The sequence below is a fragment of the Symphalangus syndactylus genome, chromosome 4 (assembly GCF_028878055.3).
Source record: "Symphalangus syndactylus isolate Jambi chromosome 4, NHGRI_mSymSyn1-v2.1_pri, whole genome shotgun sequence".
In the NCBI taxonomy this organism is placed as follows: Eukaryota; Metazoa; Chordata; class Mammalia; order Primates; family Hylobatidae; genus Symphalangus; species Symphalangus syndactylus.
In genome coordinates this window covers 150,673,741-150,697,282 of record NC_072426.2, presented here as the reverse complement: position 1 = coordinate 150,697,282, position 23,542 = coordinate 150,673,741, and the positions used below count along the sequence as shown (strand labels likewise).

Here is a 23,542-nt window from a genome sequence, read left to right as displayed (position 1 = left end):
AGGCAGAGGTTGCAGTGAGCTGAGATCGTTCCACTGTACCCCAACCTGGGCTATAAGAGCAAAACTCCATCTCAAACAAAAACAACGACAACAAAAATAAAACAACAACAAAACAACAAAACAAAAAAATCCACTTCTCATCACTTCACCATGAGCATCCCACCCCAGCAATTCCATTATGCTGCTTCAATTTCTCCCATGAGTTCTAAACTCTTACTATACATTTGTTTAGTAGCTTAGATAAGTTCCATCAGAGTAGGAATTTTGTCTGTTTTATTCACTACTATATCCATAACACCTAAAAACATTCCTGATACATGGTAGGCAACCAATAAATACTTGTGAAAAGAAAAGGGAAAGGAGAGGAGAGCAGAGGAAGGGAGGGGAGGGGAGAGCAGGGGAGGGGAGGGGAGAGCAGGGGAGGGGAGGGGAGAGCAGGGGAGGGGAGGGGAGAGCAGGGAGGGGAGGGGAAAAATAAAAGAGAAGGGAGGAAGGAAGAGAGGCAGGGAGGGAAAAAGAAATAAGGAAAATAGGAAGGCAAATAAAAAGCAACAATTGTTAGGGTTTCTAAGGCTAAGTCACTCTTATATTGCAAGACACCCTCTTCAATTTGTGGTTGAACCTACCTTTGAAGCCTAGAATACAATGTTAGTGGTATATGAAAAGGACTGTTATCATTTATTACAAACTCCTTATTTTCCAACTCCAGCCTGCACCTTGTCATTATCAGCAATACCAATAGATTTCCCATCAACCAACTAGACTCCCTCTACAGTAGGGGATAACTCTCACTTTTAGTGTTATAACTTAAGTGTTTTAAAATGATACTGAAGAAAGGCAAAAGACTGTGATTAATTAGGATTCAGCAATGTTAGGCTACTTGATTCAAATGGATCCCCATTCATGTTTCACAATCTTTTTTGTTCAGTTATTGCCCATCTTCATGAGACTTTCCATAACAAATCTTTTAAAATGCTTCACCAATTTCTAGTCACCAATTTGATTTCAAATCTGTTGTAATCTTGGCAGGTGATTTTTACTACTCTTAGAGAAGATCAACATTAGCAGGCATTAATCCCCCATGTTCCTTCAATCTCTTATTCTGAAAAATAACCAGATGGAGAACTGTCATTTTCTCCCAGATGGAGAACTGTCATTTTCCTTTCAATCTCTCCTTGAGCACCACAGTCATAATTCTGATGTTGAATGAGGCTTCTTTGGTCCTTGAGATCTAAATAAGATAGGTTTAGACTCTGAATTTATACTCTTCTGAAGTCCAAAGTCCTTTAAAATGTTTCTAGACATTTACATAGGTCTTAAATTTTCAAGCTCACCTAAGTATCTGAGCTTCTGTTTCTGTATGTGCTATTCCCATTATACACCATGTGGGGTTTTGAGGCTTTTTTGTTTGTTTTTTGAAACATAGTCTCGCTCTATTGCCTAGACTGGAGTGCAGTGGCCTGATCTGAGCTCATGGCAACCTCTGACACATGGTAGGCAGCCAATAAATACTTTTGAAAAGAAAAGGGAGAGGAGAGGAGAGGAAAGGCGAGGAGGGGAGAGAAGGGGAGGGGAGGGGAGAGGCTGAAGCAATTCTCCTGCCTCAGCCTCCTGAGTAGCTGTGATTACTGGCATGCACCACCACACCCAGCTAATTTTTTGTATTTTTAGAAGACATGGGTTTCACCATGTTGGCCATGCTGGTCTCGAACTCCTGGCCTAAAGTGATCCGCCTGCTCTGGCCTCCCGCCAAGTGCTGGAATTACAGGTGTGAGTCACTGCTCCTGGCCCCAATGTATACTATGTTGACCCAGAAGCGAAATCCAGATCCTTCAAAATTTTTTGAAAAAAAGAAAGAAATATTGTGAATACTGGAAACTTTATTGAAAAGGCCAGGTGGCATTATTCTGATGAGAATAAAGTAGTATTCTACTGGGAGTGTCTGAGAAGGCTTTTGCTTTCTGGATGAAAAGGGAAAGATGTGGCTGATACCAGGTCCTTGTCCTTTTCCCCAGCTTGAATGTGGATGTATGTCTGCAGCAACAGTAGCTGTCTTGTGAAAATAAAGCAGCAAGTAAGTTCTCACGGTTTAGAGCTACTGAACCAATGCCAGCAGCTTTCTTATTAGGTGCAAAAAAGTAAAGCCTTGTCGCTTTAAATCACCATTAAGTTTTCTGTTATTTGCAACCGAAAGCACTTAAAGCTAATACAAAATTGCAGTTACAATGATCATAACTCTAAACCTATAAAATTCAAGGGGTTTAATGATTTATGAGTTGGGTGCGGTGGTACACACCTGTTAGTCACAGCTGAGGCAGGAGGATTGCTTGAGTCCAGGAGTTCCAGGCTGCAGCGAGCTATAATTTTACCTTTGAATAGCCACTGCACCCAGCCTGGGAAACACAGTGAGACCCAGCATTAAAAAAAAAAATTTTTAAGCCGTGCCTTTATTCTTTTTTTTTTTTTTTTTTTTTTTTTTTTTTTTTTTTTTTGAGACGGAGTCTCGCTCTGTCGCCCAGGCTGGAGTGCAGTGGCGCAATCTCGGCTCACTGCAAGCTCCGCCTCCCGGGTTCACTCCATTCTCCTGCCTCAGCCTCTCCAAGTAGCTGGGACTACAGGCGCCCGCCACCACGCCCGGCTAATTTTTTTTGTATTTTTAGTAGAGACGGGGTTTCACCGTGGTCTCGATCTCCTGACCTCGTGATCCGCCCGCCTCGGCCTCCCAAAGTGCTGGGATTACAAGCGTGAGCCACCGCGCCCAGCCTGCCATGCCTTTATTCTAAGGGCCATCCAGTAATAAGAGCACCTAAACTACAGAGTGTCCTCAGAGCTTTGGGTGCAATTAAAAGTTAGTGGTTTCACAGCTACCCAATTCTGTGGTTAGTAGAAAATTACAAAGATGACAGGAGGATCAAAAAGCCTCTTCCACAGAAGCTACATTAGCTGGGTGTGGTGGCCCACACCTGGGATTCCAGCTGCTCAGCAGGGTGAGGTGGAAGGGTTGCTTGAACCCAAGAGGCAGAGGATACACTGCCAATCCTCTCAATCTTGAGGCAAGATTGCACCACTGCACTCCAGCCTGGGCAACAGAGCAAGACACTGTCTCAAGCCCCTCTGATACATGAGGGGCTTCCTCATATCAGAGTTCTTATGATACCATTCTCTCAAACCACCTGACTCCCTGAATTTGTCCTGAATTTGGAGACCTGCTTAATCTCTAAATCTGCCCTGACTCTTGAGAAACCTTATTGTTAGTAACAGACAGAGCTAACTCTGCTCTGTCAGAGTCCTGAATTCCTAATACTGATCTTCACTCATGATCTAGCATGATGCTATTTTAATTGCTACTGACTATCATATAAACTCAACATAGTATCTGACAGGTTAATTCTGAAAAAATTCTTCATATACAAAGCCAAAATTTTTAAAGCAACAGAAATCAATGGTTAAGTAATTTCTGTGCATCATAAATAGATTTCATACGTCCTTTAAAATTACATTGTATCTGCACATGGAATTTTTTTTCAGAGATGAGGTCTCATTGTGTTGCCCCAGGCTGGAGGGCCATGGTGCAAACAGCTCATTCTAGTTTTGAAACCCTGAGCTTGAGCAATCCTCCTGCCTCAGCCTTCCATTTAATAGCTGGGACTACAGGCAGCAGTTGCCACCACAAAGTTAACTTAAAAAAATTTTTTTTTGAAACACAGTCTAGCTACGTTGTTCAGGCTGGTCTCTAACTCCCAGCCTCAAGCAATCCTCATGCCTCAGCCTTCCCAGTAGCTAGGATTACAGACATGCACCACCACACCCAGGTGCACATGGATGTTTATAGCAGCTTTATTCATAATTCCCAAAACTTAGAAGCAGCCAAGATGTCCTTCAGCAGGAGAATGAATAAACTGTGATACATCCAGACAATGGAGTATTATTCAGCGCTTAAACAAAATGAGCTATCAAGCCATGAAAAGACATGAAGGAACCTTAAATGCATATTACAAAGTGAAAGAAGCCAATCTAAAAAGGCTCCATACTGCACAATTCCAATTAAATGACATTCCGGGAAAGGCAAAAACCATGGAGACAGTAAAAAGGTCAGTGGTTGCCATGGGTTAGAGGGGAGGAAGGGATGAATAGGTGGCGCAGAGGATTCTTGCAATACTCTAATGGAATATATGCCAGTATACATTTGTCAAACCCACAGAATGTATAATACCAAGTGTGAACCCTAATATGAAACTATGGGGACGGGCACAGTGGCTCACGCCTGTAATTCCAGCACTTTGGGAGGCCGAGGCAAGCGGTCATGAGGTCAGGAGATCGAGATCATCCTGGCTAATGTGGTGAAACCTCCTCTCTACTAAAAGTACAAAAAATTAGCCAGGCGTGGTGGCAGGTGCCTGTAGTCCCAGCTACTCGGGAGGCTGAGGCAGGAGAATGGCGTGAACCCGGGAGGCGGAGCTTGCAGTGAGCCGAGATTGCACCACTGCACTCCAGCCTGGGTGACAGAGCCAGACTCTGTCTCAAAAAATATATACATGAACTATGGATGTGGAATGATAATGATGTGTACAACTTGTTCATCAACTGTTAACAAATGTGCCACTCTGGTGGGAAAGCTATCACGTGTGGGGGCGCAGGGGTATATTTTGTACTTTCTGCTCAATTTTGCTGTGAACCAAAAATTGTTCTTAAGAAATAAAGTCTTCAACTTATATCTAAGACCTGAAACTATAAAAATTCTAGAATAAAATCATAAAATCTAGGAAAAACTCTTTTGGACATTGGTCTAGGCAAAGAACTTACAACTGAGTCCTCAAAAGGAAATGTGACAAAACCAAAAATAGACTACTGGGACTGAATTAAATCTACAAGCTTCTGCAGAGCAAAAGTAGTAATCAACAGAGTAAAGAGACAACCTTCAGAATGGGAGAAAATATTTGGAAACAATTCATCTGGCAAACGACTAATATCCAGAATTTAGGAGTAACTCAAACAATACAATGACAAAAACAACAAATAACCCCATTAAAGAGTAGGCAAAGACATGAACACATATTTTTCAAAAGAAGACATACAAGTGGCAAACAACGATATGAAAAAAATGTTCAACATCAGTAATCATCAGAAAAATGCAAATTAAAACCACAATGAGATACCATCTCATACCAGTCAGAATGGCTATTACCAAAAAGGCAAGAAGCAACAGATGTTGGCAAGGATGTGTAGAAAAAGGAACACTTATACACAGTTGGTGGGAATGTAAATTAGTATAATCTCTATGGAAAACAGTATGGAGATTTCTCAAAGAACTAAAAATAGATCTACCCCTAGATCCAGCGATCCCACTACTGGGTATCTAACCAAAGGGAAAGAAATCATCTTATCAAAAAGACACCTGCACTCAAATGTTTATCACAACACTCTTCACAATAGCAAAGTCATGGAATCAACCTAAATGTCCATCAGCAAACAACTGGATTAAAAATGTGATATATGTATACACACACACACACACACACCATAGAATACTACTCATCCCTAAAAATGAATGAAATCATGTCGTTTGCAGCAATGTTAATGGAACTGAAGGCCATTATTCTTAGTGAAATAACTCAGAAACGGAAAGTAAAAAACTGGATGTTTTCATTCATAAGTGGGAGCTAAACAATGAGTACACACGGACATTTAGAGTGGAATAACAGAAGACTCCAAAAGGTAGGAGGGATGGAGGGGGTGAGGAATGAAATACAACCTTTTGGGTGCAATGTATACTGTTTGGGTGATGGGTACACTAAAAGCCCAGATGTCACCATTACTCAATATATACATATAACACAACTACACTTATACCCCATATCTATAAAAATAAAAAATTAAAATTTTTTTAAGTTTTCAGAGAACATGTTATAGAGGTTCTTAGCGGTTTTCTGGGGTATCGACAATATTCTATTTGTTTATACAAGTGGTGATTACATAGCTGTTCATTTTCTACAAAATTCTTTAATCTATTTATTTACATTTTATGCCCTTTACTGTATTTACATTGCACAATGAAGGTTTTTAAAAAGCATAAATTTTAATGATATGCAGAAGTCAAAGAGATACTAAATAAAAAAGCAGATTCTACAACAGTGTGTATAATACCAAGATTTTTCACCAAACAGATACGTATCAAAATGTCAAGAGGCTGGTGATTTTCAACAAGAGCTGGAGTATTTCAGCGATATTTGAAGGACACAAAAGTGTTTCTAAAAAATGAAAAAAATAAGTTATGTTATGTGAAAATCTTTCATATTTTTATATGAATGCTTGAGAAATAACAGACTATGTGTGTAGTTACACACAGGATACATGTGTTCATTATTTGGATAGTTTTCTAATACTCATTATCATGATCAACAAGTAGGTATCATTTTAAATGCATAATGTACTTCCTGTAAGTCACTGTTAGTTTAGAAGTTTGCTTTTATTATTGAATTTCTTTATTGAAACCATCTGTCACACTACTTTAACAATGTCAAAGTCATTTTTTAAGTGGTAGGAAGACATCCTGACATCTACTCTGTTGCCCTAAGGCTTTACTATTGTAAAGGATCACATTTATGACGACATCATAATGTTACAAACAACTGTCACAAAAAGCAAGATCCACCATGTTTAATGGTCTACTATGTCCTTGTTATGAAAACTATATCACAGCAGTGGCCCAGTATTACAATTACACATTGAAAATATGTTGTACATAATTTATTTTGATAAGAAATAACTTAATAGGCCCACATTCTACTGCACAATCTTGGTCTTTATAAGTCACTAAGATGACTTTTAAAGGTTAAAAAGTCAAAAAAGTTTGTGATTAGAATCTGCTATTGATTTGACAAATGGTTTTGGGGGCATGACCCAGAAAAATTATTTCAGAAAAGAAGAATGCTCTCTTTTCTCATTTAGAGAATAAGAAGATGACACTTATTTCTGTATAATGACTCTAATTACATCCAGAATGTACAATCAGGTAGTAACATCAAATGTTCCCAGATTAATGTAGACATTGATTTAAATTAGAAACACAGTACCACAATGCTCTAACATCAGCAAAAATCATTACTTACAGTTTATGAAACTGACAAGAGCAAATGCCAATCAAGTAAATAGCCTATATTTAGATAACCTAGGTAATAGTTCAGTGGGGAGTTTTGAAAAAGAAATTATCATTTCAATGCCAAGTCACGCTTACAGCTTTGAACAAGTAGCAAAACATGGACATGTTTCTCAAATGGATTTCACAGCATCAGTGCAAAAGCCGGAGGGGATGGCTTAGTTTTTTAAGCCTCAGAATTGAAATACCTAGACTTCCTGCAACTACAGCATTAAATCTTCTGTGGAACCACAGCTTCAAATGCTATCAGGAGGGACTCAACTCTTCATCCTTCTAAGACTGATAAATTGAAAGCCATGAAGCTTAGAGGAAATAAGAGAGCCTGCAGCTGTCTGAAACTCCTCCACCCACCACACACACACACACACACACACACACACACACACACGCAAAGGCTCTATTTGCAACATCACTTAAGATTCCATTTGAGGCTTTCCCCTTGTTAAGACTTAAGGGTGCTGTTTTTAAGACACCCAGAAATCTCACAGTCCTGCCATGCACCATCTTTATAAGCATTTAAACCAAATTTCAGGCAGCTCCAAGTAAACTAAAAACATTATTTTTAATTCTCATTTAATATATTCAAGGAAATTCTAAGTGATTACTTTCAAATGCATTATAGGTATTGGGCCAACTCTTTATTCTTCCTGTGGAAATTTCTGTATCTCAAATTCATCAAATTGATTTCTTTTTACTGCCTTGTATGTTTCCGGACTGCCTCCTTGACATCAATTATAGATACTTGGGAATGGCAAATCAGAATAAGAGAATTTTATTTAATTTGCCTGGTATTCCACCATTCTCCCACATCTCCTACCTCATTCACAAAGCTTTGTAAAGTAAGAAAGAATACTATTATTATCTCCATTTTATAGACGAGAAAAGCATGGCTTAGGAAGCTTATATGAGTTAACCACAGTTGATATGTAGTCACCTGTTTGTTTTTTTATTTTTTTTAATAGAGACAGGAATCTCGCTATGTTGCCCAGGCTGGTCTCAAACTCCTGGGCTCAAGCCATCCACCCACCTCAGCCTCCCAAAGTGCCATGACATGAGCCACCGGGCCTGGCCACACCCTAAGTTTTAAAATCTAAGTCTTGAAAATCCTCCGGAAGTATTGCTAGTTATAAGTAAGTTCTATTTAGGAACAGAAACATTTTGCCAAACAAAATTGTGAAATGCATTCTAAATTTAAATAAAAATAATTTTACGAATAGTTCCTTTGATTTATCAGTAACACTAAATATCTCTGCCCTTGTGTATAATGATTTAAAAGAATGAAAAATTGGAGAGGATGCTGGAAAAACTGAGGAGCATTTATTTTACGGTCTGCTACTGAAACAGGAAAAGTTCCCTTGTCCCCCTTGCAGGGCGTGTGATGGGGGCGTGGCTCGCTTCTTCAGTGCCCTGCTGCTCAAACCTCTATAGGGGCATACAGACAGGCAGACTGTGAGGCTCCGACCCCACAGCAGTGTCTAGGTGTGAATGTTCACAGCTGAAGCCCCAGTGGGCGTGTGTTACAGGGTGCTCTTTTAGTCTAACGTCCGTAGGCGGCTTGTGTTAGCTCAATTAGACCCCTGCCTTATCGAAAAGACAGAGGACTTTCTGTATCCCGGGTTCTTACCTTGGTGCACCAGAAGAACTGGATCGCACGTGGGCTTGAAGAATGAGTGGAAAGTTTTATTGAGTGGAAGTAGCTCTCGGCAGACGAGGGAACCAGAAGGGAGACGGTTTTCTCCTGGAGTCAGGTATGGCGGCCTGACTCCTCTCTGACCTCCCCGGACAAACTCTGCATTCTTCCGCTGGTCAACGGCCTGCCAGCATGCCGGTGTGCTCCTATACTGGTGCGTTCTTTTCGACATCCAGCCGCCCCTGTATTCTCTGCCGATATGATCCTCTCAAAGTCCAGCTGCTTGTGTGTCTGCCCGCCAGGGTCTCGGGGTTTTTATAGGCACAGGATGAGAGCATGGCAGGCCAGGGTGGTCTTGGGAAATGCAACATTCGGGCAGGAAAACAAAAATGCCTGACTTCACCTAGGTGGGCACAGGCCCAGGGAAGAAGCCCTAGCTGGGGACCACGCCCTTCTCTACCCAGCACTTCCCATCCCCCTTCCGTATCATTTAAAGGGACCACGCCCTTCCCTTCCCAGCATTCCCTTCCCAGCACTTTCGTGCGGCATCGCTACCTGTTAACAGGTGTTCCCTTTTGTTTAGATTTACCTCAAAACAAAGGCGAAGGATCTAATTATACTTAGGCCCAAAAAAGCACCTAAGTGAGAGTAACAGAAGGTTACTCCTAGGACTAAAATGAAAATTATTCTTCAAGTGTTAGTCAAAGGAAAACTACTCCAGAAGGAACCAAATATCCGGACGAATTTAACTTCTTTAAGAAATAGCTACAGTTTAGGCAAACTGGATAGTCGATCCAGTGGGTATTTTAGTAGCCACTAAGAAGACACTGAATCGGGTAGATTCTTTAGGGATTGCATATTAGTTATTTAAATACAAATATCCGGCCGGGCACGGTGGCTCACACCTGTAATCCCAGCATTTTGGGAGGGGGGGGGTGGGGGTGGATCACCTGAGGTCAGGAGTTCAAGACCAACCTGGGCAAAATGGCAAAACCTGTCTCTACTAAAAATACAAAAATTAGCCAGGCATGGTGGTGGGCAGTAGCAATCCCAGCTACTCAGGAGACTGGGGCAAGACAATCTCTTGAATGCAGGAGGTGGAGGTTGCAGTGAGCTGAGATTACACCACTGAACTCCAGCCTGGGCGATAGAGCAAGACTCCATCTCAAAAAATAAATACATACATACATAAATACATACAAATATCTATGGAAAAGTTGATATATTGAGACCTTCTATCAGCCATTCCCACTATAGTGTAATTTAGCTGTTTCTCTGACAGGAATTTTTATTTAAGAAAAAAGAATTTTGGAGAATTAGACATAGTAGGAGGTAACAGATCAGGCTCTTTCCACCAGAAGAAACACAAATACCTTAAAAAACAGGAAGAGGCTAGAGAGATCAGTGGGGTACTAAGACCAATTGTCCATGTACTGTATTTTACAATTTTTGCTAAAGGCATGTCCTAATTCCTTGAGGCTGCATAAAAATACTAAGCCCAGGAGCTAAGGAAAATTTACTCAGAGGACAATGTATGTTTTTCTTGCTTTCTTACCCTGTTTCACCCAAGTTTCCAGTTTCACCTGCCATTGGGTTATGCTGATTACTCCAGCAGAGATGACTTGTTCCTCTTCCAAACCCCATGAAAGGAACTTAGAAAATTTCTCTTTATTGTACCTTTTAAATAACACTTCCCCAGCGGGATAATGATACTTCTGGGCTATCTTATGTTCTTTAAATTATGTATTTAATTTCCTAGCAATCAATAAGAGCCTTGAAGGTTTTGTAAGTCTCACAACTCCTACCTAGTTTACATTTTTACATTTATTTATTTATTTTTGAGACAGAGTCTCGCTCTGTTGCCCAGGCTGGAGTGAAGTGGCACGATTTCGGTTTAGCGCAATCTCCACCTCCCGGGTTCAAGCAATTCTGCCTCAGCCTCCCAAGTAGCTGGGACTACAGGCATGCACCACCACGCCCGGCTAATTTTTGTATTTTTGGTAGAGATGGGATTTCACTATGTTGGCCAGGCTGGTCTCGAACTCCTGACCTCGTGATCCACCCGCCTCAGCATCCCAAAGTGCCAAAATTACAGGCGTGAGCCGTCGCGCCTGGCCTAGTTCATATTTTTAAAGTTTGTATAGATTTATAGATGCTTTTAAAAATTATCTGATTATATGTCTTGCCTTGGCAACATGGGCAGGCATTCCAGACGCCCAAAGGGATTATTAGTTCATGTTCGCAAGTCTGCCCAGCAATAAAACTGAGCAGCCTCCACCACGCACTTAAAGTCCCCATTCCTCCTTTTATTCATTTATTTAGCACTTAATAGTGCCAGGCAGGAAGGTAAAAATACACTTAAAAAGGAATGGAGGTAGTCTTCTTGCCCTGGAGGTGCAGGAAGCTGCACTTCAGTGTGCTAGGTAGGGGGTACATAGGCTGTTTCTGTTTTTCTTCCAGCTCAGGGATTTATAATGAGAGGAAGTGCTACAAAAAGCTGTGGTGCGAAAATGACGGACGCTATGAATGGAAAAAAAATCTAAAATGAATCCGGTCCTAAGCAAACACGCCTCACCTACACTCAATAACTACTGCATATCTCCGAGGCCTGGGATCCCCAAGAATATACTGAGTTTGACAAACTTTTCAACTTCAACTTTAAAAAGACAGTAAAAGAACCAAATCCACAGTACAGAACGATCAGCTAAAGTTCCTGGGGCCCTGCAACCCACAGTTGAATAATTTTATATTGAATTCCCAATATCAAGCTAAATCTATTTTAACAACAGGAAAAGCAGCAACTTGTTTGGCTATTTTAAAAATCAGCACAGCACTTAGGAAGAAGCACCTTAGCGTAGGGAACAGCTCAGCACCCCGTGACACAAGTCTCCAGAGGGCCCAGGGACGCCTCGTCTCGCGAGAGTTGAGGGAGGCCTGAACGCCCCCGCCGAGAGAGCGAGCGTGGCCGCTAGGCGGGCGGGGCACTGGGGATTAATTGTTCGGCGATCGCTGGCTGCCGGGACTTTTCTCGCGCTGGTCTCTTCGGCGCTCAGGGATGGCGCGGAAGTCGAACTTGCCTTTGCTTCTCGTTCCGTTTCTGCTCTGCCAGGCCCTAGTGCGCTGCTCCAGCCCTCTGCCCCTGGTCCTCAACACTTGGCCTTTTAAGAATGCAACCGAAGCAGGTGCGGGTTGGCGGCCTGGGCGGGTGGCTGCGCCGCGGGAGCTTGCGGGTGGGGAGGACTAGCCCGCCCGGCTGCAGTCACCGGGCAGGGAGGACGGACGAGCGCCGGGCTGGGCCGGGCCTCGCGGTCCCGCCCTCTAGGCCTTCCTGAGTCTCCAGCGCCGCTCAGTCTCTTGGAAGTGGCCTTTACTGCATCCTCCCCACCTATCACTGTTGCATTTTAGGTCCTCCCTTCATGCAGCCCCCAGCGCAATGTATTTTCCACCCTGCTGCTAACCATAGTTACGGCCTTTGTGCTTTAATCAAGTAGCACCTACGCTTTTCTGCCTAACAGTCTTTTCACGGGCTGTGTACGTCTCCACCTCTTGTTTCTAATCCTTCACTTCTTCGCAATTTTGTAGACGACTAATAGTTTCCCAGCCATAGCCTACTCTTTTCCCATTTGCTTTTTTTGCCATGCGTTGTCATGCTTTACTTGCCACCTAGAATTCAAGGTTCCAACCTTTGCTGTACATTAACACTATCTGCGGAGCTTCTCAAAAATCATCCTGCCGGGGCCCACCTCCTGTGATTGTCATCTAACTGCTGGAACCAGGGCAACTGTTTTTCTTTAAAAAGCTCCCTAGGTGATTTCGATTTGCAGACAGGGTTGAGTACCACTAAGCTAGGGTATCACCTCTTCCAGGAAGCGTTCACTGAGTTATCTGCCCTCGTGCCCAGAATGAGTTAGGTTCCTGCCTTCTGTGTCTTGTTAATAGCCTTTACGTACCATTATCTTGGCATTTTCGCATTGTACTATGCTTTTTCATTTGCTTAATGACCAGAAGAGTCATTTTCAGACCGCTCCTCCTCCATCTGAGGTTGCTAACGTATTAACTTTCTGGGGCAGAAGTGGCTCCAGAATTTGGTGGAGCTACATTTCTGTGTTATAGGCAGTACATACAATTCAGAGAAAATGAAGAAACAGGCTGTGAAAAAGATACTCCCGGCGATAATGAGACGAAAAGAAATTGCATCAGCCTGGGCGGGGGACAGTTCTGTGTTTAAGTTGCCTGTATGGAAAGAGGGAACTTGCGTAAATACACTTTCAAGCCTGTAGGTGCTGTAGTGATGCTTAAAGTGTTTACCAACAAGAGCACCTACTCTTCAAGGAATTCTGTCGTTACCAGGAAAGAAATTGTCCATCAAAGACCCTTCCCCCACACCTCCAAATGTATGGGATCCTGGCTCTGCTACTTACCAGCTGTGTGACCTTAAACTAACTGCCTGACCTGTGCCTCTGTTTCCTTTTCTTTAAAATGAGGGTCGTGATTGTACAGTACCTACCACAGAAGCTGTTATGAAGACTCAATGAACTAATCCATATGAAGTCCACGTTGTAATTGTTTGCTGTTCAGTGTTATTAAGACTTCCTGGGATAGGTGTTAACCTCAATACACATATTATGCATATTTTAATCTAATGATGCAGAAGAAATGTGTGAAGAAGGCTGCGGTTTAGTGGATTTTTTATTTAACTGCCTTTTAGTAGTTTCGATTGTACCTTTTAAAATAAAGGAGGGGGCCGGGCGCGGTGGCTCACGCTTGTAATCCCAGCACTTTGGGAGGCCGAGGCGGGCGGATCACGAGGTCAGAAGATCGAGACCACGGTGAAACCCCGTCTCTACTAAAAATACAAAAAAAAATTAGCCGGGCGTGGTGGCGGGCGCCTGTAGTCCCAGCTACTCGGAGAGGCTGAGGCAGGAGAATGGCGTGAACCTGGGAGGCGGAGCTTGCAGTGAGCCGAGATTGCGCCACTGCACTCCAGCCTGGGCGACAGAGCGAGACTCCGTCTCAAAAAAATAAATAAATAAAATAAAGGAGGGGATACTGATTTCGTTTCTCACACATAGAAGAGATAGATATTAGTAAGTGAAAAAAAAAAAAAACCTTCATCTTGCACCAATAGCCAGTTTTTTGAGTTCTTCTGATAACTAGCTAAATAATTTTGACTCTAAACTCTGACTCCTTTGTAGCACTTGATAAACTAATGTGTTAAAAAATCAGCTTAACTCAGTAAATGTGAAAAAGTTGTTAAATTGGAGTTGGTTTGTTGCATTTGGCATTGAAAAAATATATATAAATATAAACAAGCATTATTGGGATTTGATTAACAGCATGGAAGGCATTAGCATCTGGAGGCTCCGCCCTGGATGCAGTGGAGAGCGGCTGTGCCATGTGTGAGAGAGAGCAGTGTGACGGCTCTGTAGGCTTTGGAGGAAGTCCTGATGAACTTGGAGAAACCACACTAGATGCCATGATCATGGATGGGTAAGAACACCGTTTAGGTCCTGTTTATTATGTTGAGTTACATTTAGACTTGTGGTCTTCTGAGAGCAAGATGAAAGAATGCATGAGTTTTGTCACAGATCAAAACCCCTAGCTCATTATACTTGACCTTTCTAAACAGTTTCCCTCTCAATTGAAAAAAAAAAATCAGAGTAATAGAAATATCACATGGAGAGATGGGTAGTGTCCTTAGAACTGGGAGAATGCCAAGCTAAAAAACTATGTCTCTGACCTTGTAAACAATCGTTTATCTGCTGTCCACAAATGCTGTGGTTTGCCTGACCTGAAGCCTTCAGGCCCCTTTCAAAAGCCATATTTAAAATTAGCTTGGAGAAACAGAATATTAGTGCTGTTGTGGTATATGGCAAGTTGATTTTCTATTTTTTTCCTTAATTTTGTCTGATTGTGGGAATCTATATGAACTTCATGGATGTGCTGTCAGTCACTTCTGTGTTAAGATGGTGGAGTTTAACTGCAAAACACTATTGATTGGAGAAAAGCAATGTTTTTAATCTATGAACCTCTGAAAACTCCTTAATTCCTAACTGCATTCTATTTTCTTGCAGCACTACTATGGATGTAGGAGCAGTAGGAGATCTTAGACGAATTAAAAATGCTATTGGTGTGGCACGGAAAGTACTGGAACATACAACACACACACTTTTAGTAGGAGAGTCAGGTATTTTTTTAACTACACTGAAATTGTTTCTAGTCTTTTGAATATAGTTTTCACTGAAAAATAGTACAAAATCATGGATAAAAGCAGACCTAAGTTCAAATTCCAGCTGTTTTACTTAATATCTATTTAACTGGATAAGTAACTTCTAAATCTCTTTACTTCTTCATCTCTAAGAAGAAGGGAATGGAAGTTTTGCTGTGGTGGGGTCTATTTGAACACCTTCCAAGTTATAGACCAAAAACCATACAGTGACCTGTAGTCAAAATTTATTGTTAATAATCTATTAATCTAACAACTCCAGTAGGCTTCCCTCAATTTTGTAGCATCTACAGAATTAGAAACTACCGGACAAGTAAAAGGATCTGCTACCCATTCATTGGAATTCAGTTGTTCCTTTGGTGTCTCAAAGTTTTTTTTTTATACGTGGGCATTGCAGTCTAGTTTCAGTGCAATTCTAAGACTCAGTATTGGTGAGAAGTGTGCCTTTTCTTTTGTGAAGTGGAAGGAGGAAAATTGTGGAGGAGGCGAGGTGGGAAGGGAACTCTTTTTTTTTTTTGAGACGGAGTTTCACTCTTGTCACCCAGGCTGGAGTGCAATGGCGCGATCTCGGCTCCCTGCAACCTCCGCCTCCTGGGTTCAAGTGATTCTCCTACCTCAGCCTCCCAAGTAGCTGGGATTACAGGCACACGCCACCACGCCCAGCTAATTTTTATATTTTTAGTAGAGACGGAGTTTCACCATGTTGGCCAGGATGGTCTCAATCTCTTGACTTCATGATCCACCTGCCTCAGCCTCCCAAAGTGCTGGGATTACAGGTGTGAGCCACCGTGCCCGGCCAGGACGAGAACTCTTATAATGCGTACCCCAATGGTTTTAAGTGGATCAGTTTTAGGAAGGGCATAAGGAAATCGAAGGTCTAAAAATTGAGTCCCTTCAAACTGTTCATGTGTGAATATTCCTTTGAAAGTCTTTGTGTAGCTCAATTAAGATGCTGCTGACCCAGAATGCCTCTAGTACATAAATTTTTGTTGAAAAGACAATACTTGAATAATTTACACTTTCCTTTTTTCCAATCTCCAGCCACCAAATTTGCTCAAAGTATGGGGTTTATCAATGAAGACTTATCTACCAGTGCTTCTCAAGCTCTTCATTCAGATTGGCTTGCTCAGAATTGCCAGCCAAATTATTGGAGGGTATGCACACATTTAATTTAAAAAAATAAGTTAATTGAAAATATTCAGTGACATCTTTTCTGCTCACTGTTGCCTGCCTGTTGTCTAGGGTGCTGGTTAGCATCCTGGCTGTACATTAGAACCAGTGGTTTTAGTTGATTCTCCAGGTATGGATGTGCCTGAAACACCTCTAGCTGCATCGGATGCATATCCAGCGGGGAGAGCTACTGGTCTCTTGCAATAGTTTTCAAACTGAAGTTTCTGCCATGTGGAGGTGGCTGCCTCAATCAGGGCTGCTCTGCTTGTATTTCTTTGTAACTAAGTCTAAAAAATCAGTTTGGAAACTATGAGTCTAAAATATTTCTTAGATTTTATGTGCAGTATATCCAGTATCTTGTTCTTGACTTGATGACATGTAATATTACATGTCTAGTATGTTACCAGTGGAATAATTTTTCTTTAATGGGACTTTCGGCATAAATCAGTTTGCCTTTGCCATGCAGGGTCCTTCCGTGGAATATCTTAGTCTCTCATATATTTCTTCCCTAAGTCCTAATTACTTTTGAGTAGCCATCAAGTCAGAAGTCCCTTGGGTTAGCACTTGAGAGAGGCTAATCATAAAACGAAGTTAGGGGAGGCACCTAGTGCACTGATGTGTAAGACATGAGGAATAGGAATAGGTTTCTTGCTTTGATACCAGTCTACATACACAACCTAAATTTATGAGTTTGCATTATATTCTTGAGCCTTTAAGATTTATAAAGGAATCTTAAAGCACAACTTAGAATATATTCACATAAACCTAGCTTTGAAAAAACAATAAAAGCTTTTAAAACATATTTTACTTTAAATCTCAGAATTCTTTGGCCAGGGAACAAATTTCTGAAATTTAAAGTTCCAGTGTGTATCTAATTTGTTTAAGGATTAATATCTAATTTTTAAAAACTTTATATCTACTATTGTGTTGAGAATTTTAGGTGTATATGAAGAGAGAAATTAAGGACTTGTGTCATGCAATATAGATACCTCACCTATATTATTTAATTCTTAGACTAGAATGGATATTCAGTAAAATTACTTATTTGTTTTTATGTAAGACTTAGTGATTTCTTAGCTTTTAATTCTTATCTTTAAGTTACCAGATGTCTTTTTTTGGTTTCTTGCTAGTGTTTAGTGATTGTACATAATTTCTTGGCAATTTCTAAAATACCCTTTGTAAGAAATAAAACTTAAATCTTGTTTGCAGAATGTTATACCAGATCCCTCAAAATACTGCGGACCCTACAAACCACCTGGTATCTTAAAGCAGGATATTCCTATCCATAAAGAAATAGAAGATGATCGTGGTCATGACACTATTGGTAATTTGCCTTTTGTGCAGTTTTTATGGATAAAGGTTAGTTAATTATCTTCCTGTAGCTCTTCCCTATTCTTCTACCAGAAGTTGATTTTGATTGTTTTAACTGCCAGTTAAGTGTGCCTCTCTATAGATAGATCCATCTTGTCTTAGCATCTGTATAAAATTTGGTAAATTATTTATGCAAGACACTTAAAACCCAATGACTGTTCACTTGTGTATTTTTAAATATTTGATATTTCATTTTTTTGGCAGTTTTATGTTGTTGCTGTATTTTAGTGACCTTAAATAACTTTTTTCAAGTTATAATGCTGAAAATTTACATTAGTCTATGTCTTAGTTTGTTTTTCGCTGCTATAACAGACTACCACAGACTGGGTAATTTATAAACAAAAGTTTATTTGGCTCACAGTTCTGGAGCCTGAGAAGTTCAAGAACAGGGTGCTGGCATCTGGCAAGAGCCATCCCAAGGTGGAAGTCAAGAGAATGAGACAGGAAATCGGGTAGAACTCATCGTTTATATCAGGAACCCACTCCCTGCGATAATGGCATTAAGCCCTTTCAGCCTAATCACCTCTTAAAGGCCCCACCTGTTAATAATAATGTTAATTGCCTATTACAATGGCAATTAACAAAATACCCAGACTGGATGGCTTATAAACAACAGAAATTTATTTCTCACTGTTTGGGAGGCTGAGAAGTTCAAGATCAAGGCACTGGCAGGTTCAGAGTTTGGAGACGGCTTGTTTCCTGTTTCCTGTCTCATGGATGGCATCTTCTTGCTGTGTCCTCACATGGTGGAAGGGGTGAGGAAGCTCTCTGGGGCCTCATTTATAAGGGAATGAATTCCATTCATGGGGGCTGTGTCCTCATGACCTAATGAGCTCCCAAAGGCCTCACCTCTTGATACCATCACCTTGTGGAATAGGATGTTGATGTGAATTTGGGGGAACACAAACATTCAGACCACAGCAGTTATTACCAGATGCTCAATTATTTGGTTATATTTGAGGTAAACTTTATACACCTACAGTGATTTTTTTTTTAACTTCTAGGCATGGTTGTAATCCATAAGACAGGACGTATTGCTGCTGGTACATCTACAAATGGTATAAAATTCAAAATACATGGGTTAGTGTTTCCAAAAGAACAGAGCTCTCAAATATACATTGAATGCAGAGCAATATATGCCAGGTGCTATGGGGGTTGCAAAGCATAGCCCTATTCTCACAGCTGCGACGAATGAGTGTGAAAGAAAATGCAGTACTCTCTGCTGAGTGCCACAGGAGAGGGAGTCACAGCCAGTGTTGTAGGGTTTAGAGGTGGCAGAGGTGATCACTTTAAGCTGGGGTAGTTAGGAACACCAGTAAAGTGATGCTTGGAGCTGACCCCTGAGTCATGGTAGTTCAGGTTCAGCGCTCCTACTGGCTAGGAAAGTTGTGTGGGTGTATGTGTGTGTGCAGGGCTCCCACTGGGGTGTGTGTGTATGTGTGCGTGTGTTTAGAACTCCCACTGGCTTGGAAAGAAGGGGGGTGTGTGTGTGTGTGTGTGTGTGTGTGTGTTCAGAACTACTGGCGTGGAAAGAAGGTGTGTGTGTGTGCACTCAGGGCTCCCACTGGTGGTGTCTGTAGGTGTGTGTGTGTGTGTTCAGGGCTCCCACTGGCTAGGGAAGAAGGGGTGTGGGGGGGTGTGTGTATTTTGGGGTAGAGGAAGTGGTATTGGAAGATAAGACTACAAGGGAAGACTGGAGCCAGATTTAAGGAGTCTTAAGTCAGGTTAAGGAGTCTTAAGTCAGGTTAAGGCATTCTGGATTTAATTTTGAAATAGAAAAGCATTAAAAATTTCTTACTATAAAAAAATCTGGTAAAAGTTTGACATATTACATAGGAAGCAAAAACAGATTATAGATAAAGGAAACGAATTTTGAACATGTTGCAGTCATCTGGAAATTAGATGATAAAGGATGGTAATAATAGAATAGTCACTGTAAATCTATGCCATCCTGGTATATACCTGGCTGATAACAAGTTCTTTTAAAAAATTAATTTTAATGACAATGAAAATTATGTGTATTTGTGGTGTACAACATGATATTTTGATGTATGTATATGTTGTAGAATGGCTAAATCAAGCTATTTAACTTATTATCTCACAGACCTATTTTATTATGGTGAGAACACTTAAAATCTACTTAGCAGTTTTCGGCTGGGCACGGTGGCTCACGCCTGTAATCCCAGCTCTTTGGAAGGCCAAGGCAGGCGGATCACCTAAGGTCAGGAGTTCAAGACCAGCCTGGCCAACATGGTGAAACCTCGTCTCTACTAAAAAAGAGAAAAAAAAATACAAAAAATTAGCCGAGGTTGGTGGTTCGTGTCTGTAGTCCCAGCTACTCAGCAGGCTGAGGCAGGGAGAATTGCTTGAACCCAGGAGGCAGAGGTTGCAGTGAGCCAAGATCATGCCATTGCACTCTAGCTGGGTGACAGAGCAAGACTCCATCTCAAAAAAAAAAAAAAATCTACTTTGCAGTTTTCAAATATGCACTCTATTGTTATTAAGCTTAGTCAGCATGATCCGCAGTAGGCCTCTGGAACTTACCCTCCTGCCTAACTGGAATTCTGTGTCCTTTGACCCACATCTCGCCAGGTCCCCCTCCCCCAGCCTCCAGTAACCACCATTTTAGTCTCTGTTACTACGAGTTCAACTGTTTTACACTCCACGTGTGATAACAACTTCTTACATAATTAATGTAGGTTTGTGAAAACCTTAGTTGAAAAACTAATGAAAACCTGTTCTGTCTTTGTTCTGATGAAGAATTTACTTAAAACGGTATCAGAGGCTAAGTGGAACTATCCCTTATTTGGAACAGCTTATGACTTAATGTGTTTTGCACTCGATTTCCTGCCCTCAATTGTTAATACCCTCTCAAAGCCGTGTAGGAGACTCACCAATACCTGGAGCTGGAGCCTATGCTGACGATACTGCAGGGGCAGCCGCAGCCACTGGGAATGGTGATATATTGATGCGCTTCCTACCAAGGTATGACTTCTTAGTTTGTGAATTTTAGAGACCTTTGAAGAAGATATTTTTTTCTTTTAAGATAGAAAATAATTTTTGAGGCTGGGTGCCATGGCTCACAACTGTAATCCCAGCACTTTGGGAGACTGAGGCAGATGGATCACCTGAGGTCAGGAGTTCGAGACCAGCCTGGCCAACATGGTCTCGAACTCCTGACCGTTTCTACTAAAAATACAAGAAATTTAGCTGGGCATGGTGGTACAAGTCTATAGTCCCAGCTACTCGGGAGGCCGAGGTAGGAGAATCGCTTGAACCTGGGAGACAGAGGTTGCAGTGAACCAAGATGGTGCCACTGCACTCCAGCCTGGGCAACAAGAGTGAGACTCTGTCTCAAGAAAAAAAAAAAACAAAAACATAATTTTTGTATTGTGTAACCTGAATTTCTGTGCACAAGAACTTCTTAGAAACTGCATACAAACTTGTTGCCTATTATTTTGATAACAATAATCATTCAAGTTAAGTAATCATAGTCCTGTGAAATAAAGTAGTATTTCTCACCCTGCTTTCCAGATGAGAATACTTAACGATCTATTTAGATACTTGATGTAAAGCTACTGAGTAAGGGAGCTGTGATAATTGATGGTAAAAGTAGGAAGTGCAGTCATCGTGTACCTTTAACCACCCTAGCTAGATGTTGTGCCCATGCACACTACTTTCCCCTTTGATTGTAGCTGTTTTTCTCACTGAAACTCTGTATTCTTTTTGACTTCTGGCCATTACTACTGACAGTTATTCAGCCAAAGCCAAAAATAATGTTCCATGTCTGAAATTAATGGGTGGATTAGTTGAAAAGATAGACACTGTATCAAAGTTGACTTGCTTTGTGGATGCTTTAACAGAAGTAACCCACTCCTGTTCATTTATGTGTGTTCTATCACATGTGGCAATTTTGGTGGTTTTAATTTCTGACTTCAAGTAACCCAATTTGGAGTTAGTATTTATTCTGTGACACTAAGGTTTCACCTCTGTTTCAATCAGCTACCAAGCTGTAGAATACATGAGAAGAGGAGAAGATCCAACCATAGCTTGCCAAAAAGTGATTTCAAGAATCCAGAAGTATTTTCCAGAATTCTTTGGGGCTGTTATATGTGCCAATGTGACTGGAAGTTATGGTAAGTTGTGTTTGGATTTCGTATTTGTGTGAACTTCCAAATATTTATAAAACATACACTTTTTAAATATTGTTGTGTACAACACACTATATTCAATAGAAAAAGAGACTCCTTAAATGGGCATTGAATAAGTGTTAACTGATGATCTGTCAAGACCCACAGCGTTAAAAATATACCTAAAAGCCTCTTGATTGACTGCTGGTGGTTATGACCCAATCTCTGACTAGTAGTTCTTATCTTTCACATGTGTCTTAAATGAAGTTTAGCTTCAGCTCCAGTACATGTTGACATAGGCTAATCTAGTCAAATGTTTATACTAATTAAAAATAGACAAGAATAAATTATCTTCCCTATTTCTTTTCTATTCATTATTTAAATACCTCAGCCATTTAGATCTTCTCGGGGCTCCAAAGAACAAAATGTATTACTAATTAGTAAACCAAAGAGGTTAGCAGAATTATTTTTGCACTGTTTGAGGCTTGTCTTTCGCTTCATTTACTCTCCATATGAGCCTATGAGCCTATCACAGTTTCAAAGCATTTTAAGATCAGCCACTGCTGATTCTCATTAGTGAACTTTCAGATGGGGAAGATACACAGCTTACTGATCAATATGACTTCTTAGGTTGGACTTGCTTATTATTGTTCTTTGATCTTTTACTTCTCACAGTTCTATATTTGAAAAACTTGTTTGAGGAATGCTTTATTCTTTTTTAAGCACTAAGACACGAAAGTCAATAAAAATTATGAAGGGGAAAAGCTTTATGTATCAAATAAGGCAGTTTTATTGATTCCCTCTTAAGAAATAAACCTTATCAGAAAGCTCAAAGTTGGATTTAACAGAATGAAAAAAAGATAATTATATCATTGTGGATGAATTTACAGGTGACTAGTTTCTTCTATTTAATGACCGAAGAGGACCCTCCCCCAGGAGTTTGAGCATGAGAAGATGAACTTGATTAGACAAAGCATCTTGACAAATTACTCTTGACTCTTCCTGTGAGAGTAGAAGAATAGGGAGCAATGGTGGGGTATCGGGTTATGAATGAATGATGAGAATGTTCTAGTGGCTAGAGAAATAAAATGTGGGGGATGTGCCTGAATCATTTTTTCTAAGAAAAACCTGTAAGAACAGTTAAATAATCGTAGCAGTGACAGCATGTGTATAGATCAACAACAACAACAAAAATCAGCCAGTTTTCTGAAGTTCAAAGAGATAGCTTACCAGCTACCTCGTTCCTTTCATGGACTGTTCACTGCTCAGTTCTGAGGAGGATGACACTAGTGTATTTCCATGTGCCTTAGACATAAGGTATACAGTAGCTAGTGTCTAGTCAAATAAGCCATATCTATATTGGTTATAAATATGTGCATCCTATAGTTAACCAAATGTCTTTCTCATTTTTGGCCCCAGGTGCTGCTTGCAATAAACTTTCAACATTTACTCAGTTTAGTTTCATGGTTTATAATTCCGAAAAAAATCAGCCAACTGAGGAAAAAGTGGACTGCATCTAATCCATCTTTTCTGTCAACATCTGTATTTAAAGAAGAAAGAAAGGCTGAAAAGGCTGCTCACTATCATCATCTAGTGTTCCTCATGTGTTCTAAAGTCTTTTTGTAAAATAAACACAAAAATTTCTGTTGAAGTGGCACTTTCTGTATCTGAAATTTTATTATCTATTTTTATTTAACCTTTTTTATATTCTCTGAAGATGAATATGTATATGGCTGTGTTTTGTATATATTTAAGTTTTAAGTGACATTTGGATTTCTGATCAGTGTTGCAAAAAATTGCTACTTTGAGATTTATTTCCACAGTGATATATTAAACCCAAAAGGAATTCATCATATTTG

At 40.6% G+C, this 23,542-nt stretch overlaps 2 protein-coding genes across 8 annotated transcripts in view; one reads left to right on the top strand and one right to left on the bottom strand.

The window, feature by feature from the left end:
- LOC134736532 (uncharacterized protein C9orf85-like) overlaps positions 1–11,771 on the bottom strand; it is a 257,286-nt gene extending 245,515 nt beyond the window's left edge. For 4 of the 5 annotated variants that reach the window (XM_063638461.1, XM_063638458.1, XM_063638457.1 and 1 more), the window contains exon 1: positions 8,781–9,370. In XM_063638461.1, coding sequence (XP_063494531.1) covers positions 8,781–9,018 — 238 coding nt within the window. In that variant the 5' untranslated portion in view covers positions 9,019–9,370. Of the gene's footprint in view, positions 1–8,780; positions 9,371–11,634 lie in introns of those variants that run through there. The other variant, XM_063638462.1, reaches the window with a different exon arrangement.
- On the top strand, positions 11,707–23,340 carry AGA (aspartylglucosaminidase). Of its 3 annotated transcripts, none has more exons than XM_055276475.2 (9): positions 11,707–11,968; positions 14,123–14,276; positions 14,861–14,973; positions 16,054–16,166; positions 17,392–17,506; positions 18,558–18,633; positions 20,431–20,538; positions 21,556–21,689; positions 23,103–23,340. In XM_055276475.2, the coding sequence occupies exons 1-9, from the start codon at positions 11,842–11,844 to the stop codon at positions 23,201–23,203; spliced, it is 1,041 nt and encodes a 346-aa protein (XP_055132450.1). In that variant the 5' UTR covers positions 11,707–11,841; the 3' UTR covers positions 23,204–23,340. The 3 variants fall into 3 exon arrangements, with proteins under 3 accessions (XP_055132450.1, XP_055132451.1, XP_055132452.1); XM_055276476.2 differs by having other exon boundaries at positions 11,755–11,968; positions 18,558–18,611; positions 20,439–20,538; XM_055276477.2 differs by lacking the exon at positions 23,103–23,340 and adding an exon at positions 22,574–22,852 and having other exon boundaries at positions 11,768–11,968.
- Positions 23,341–23,542: the final 202 nt, after the last annotated feature.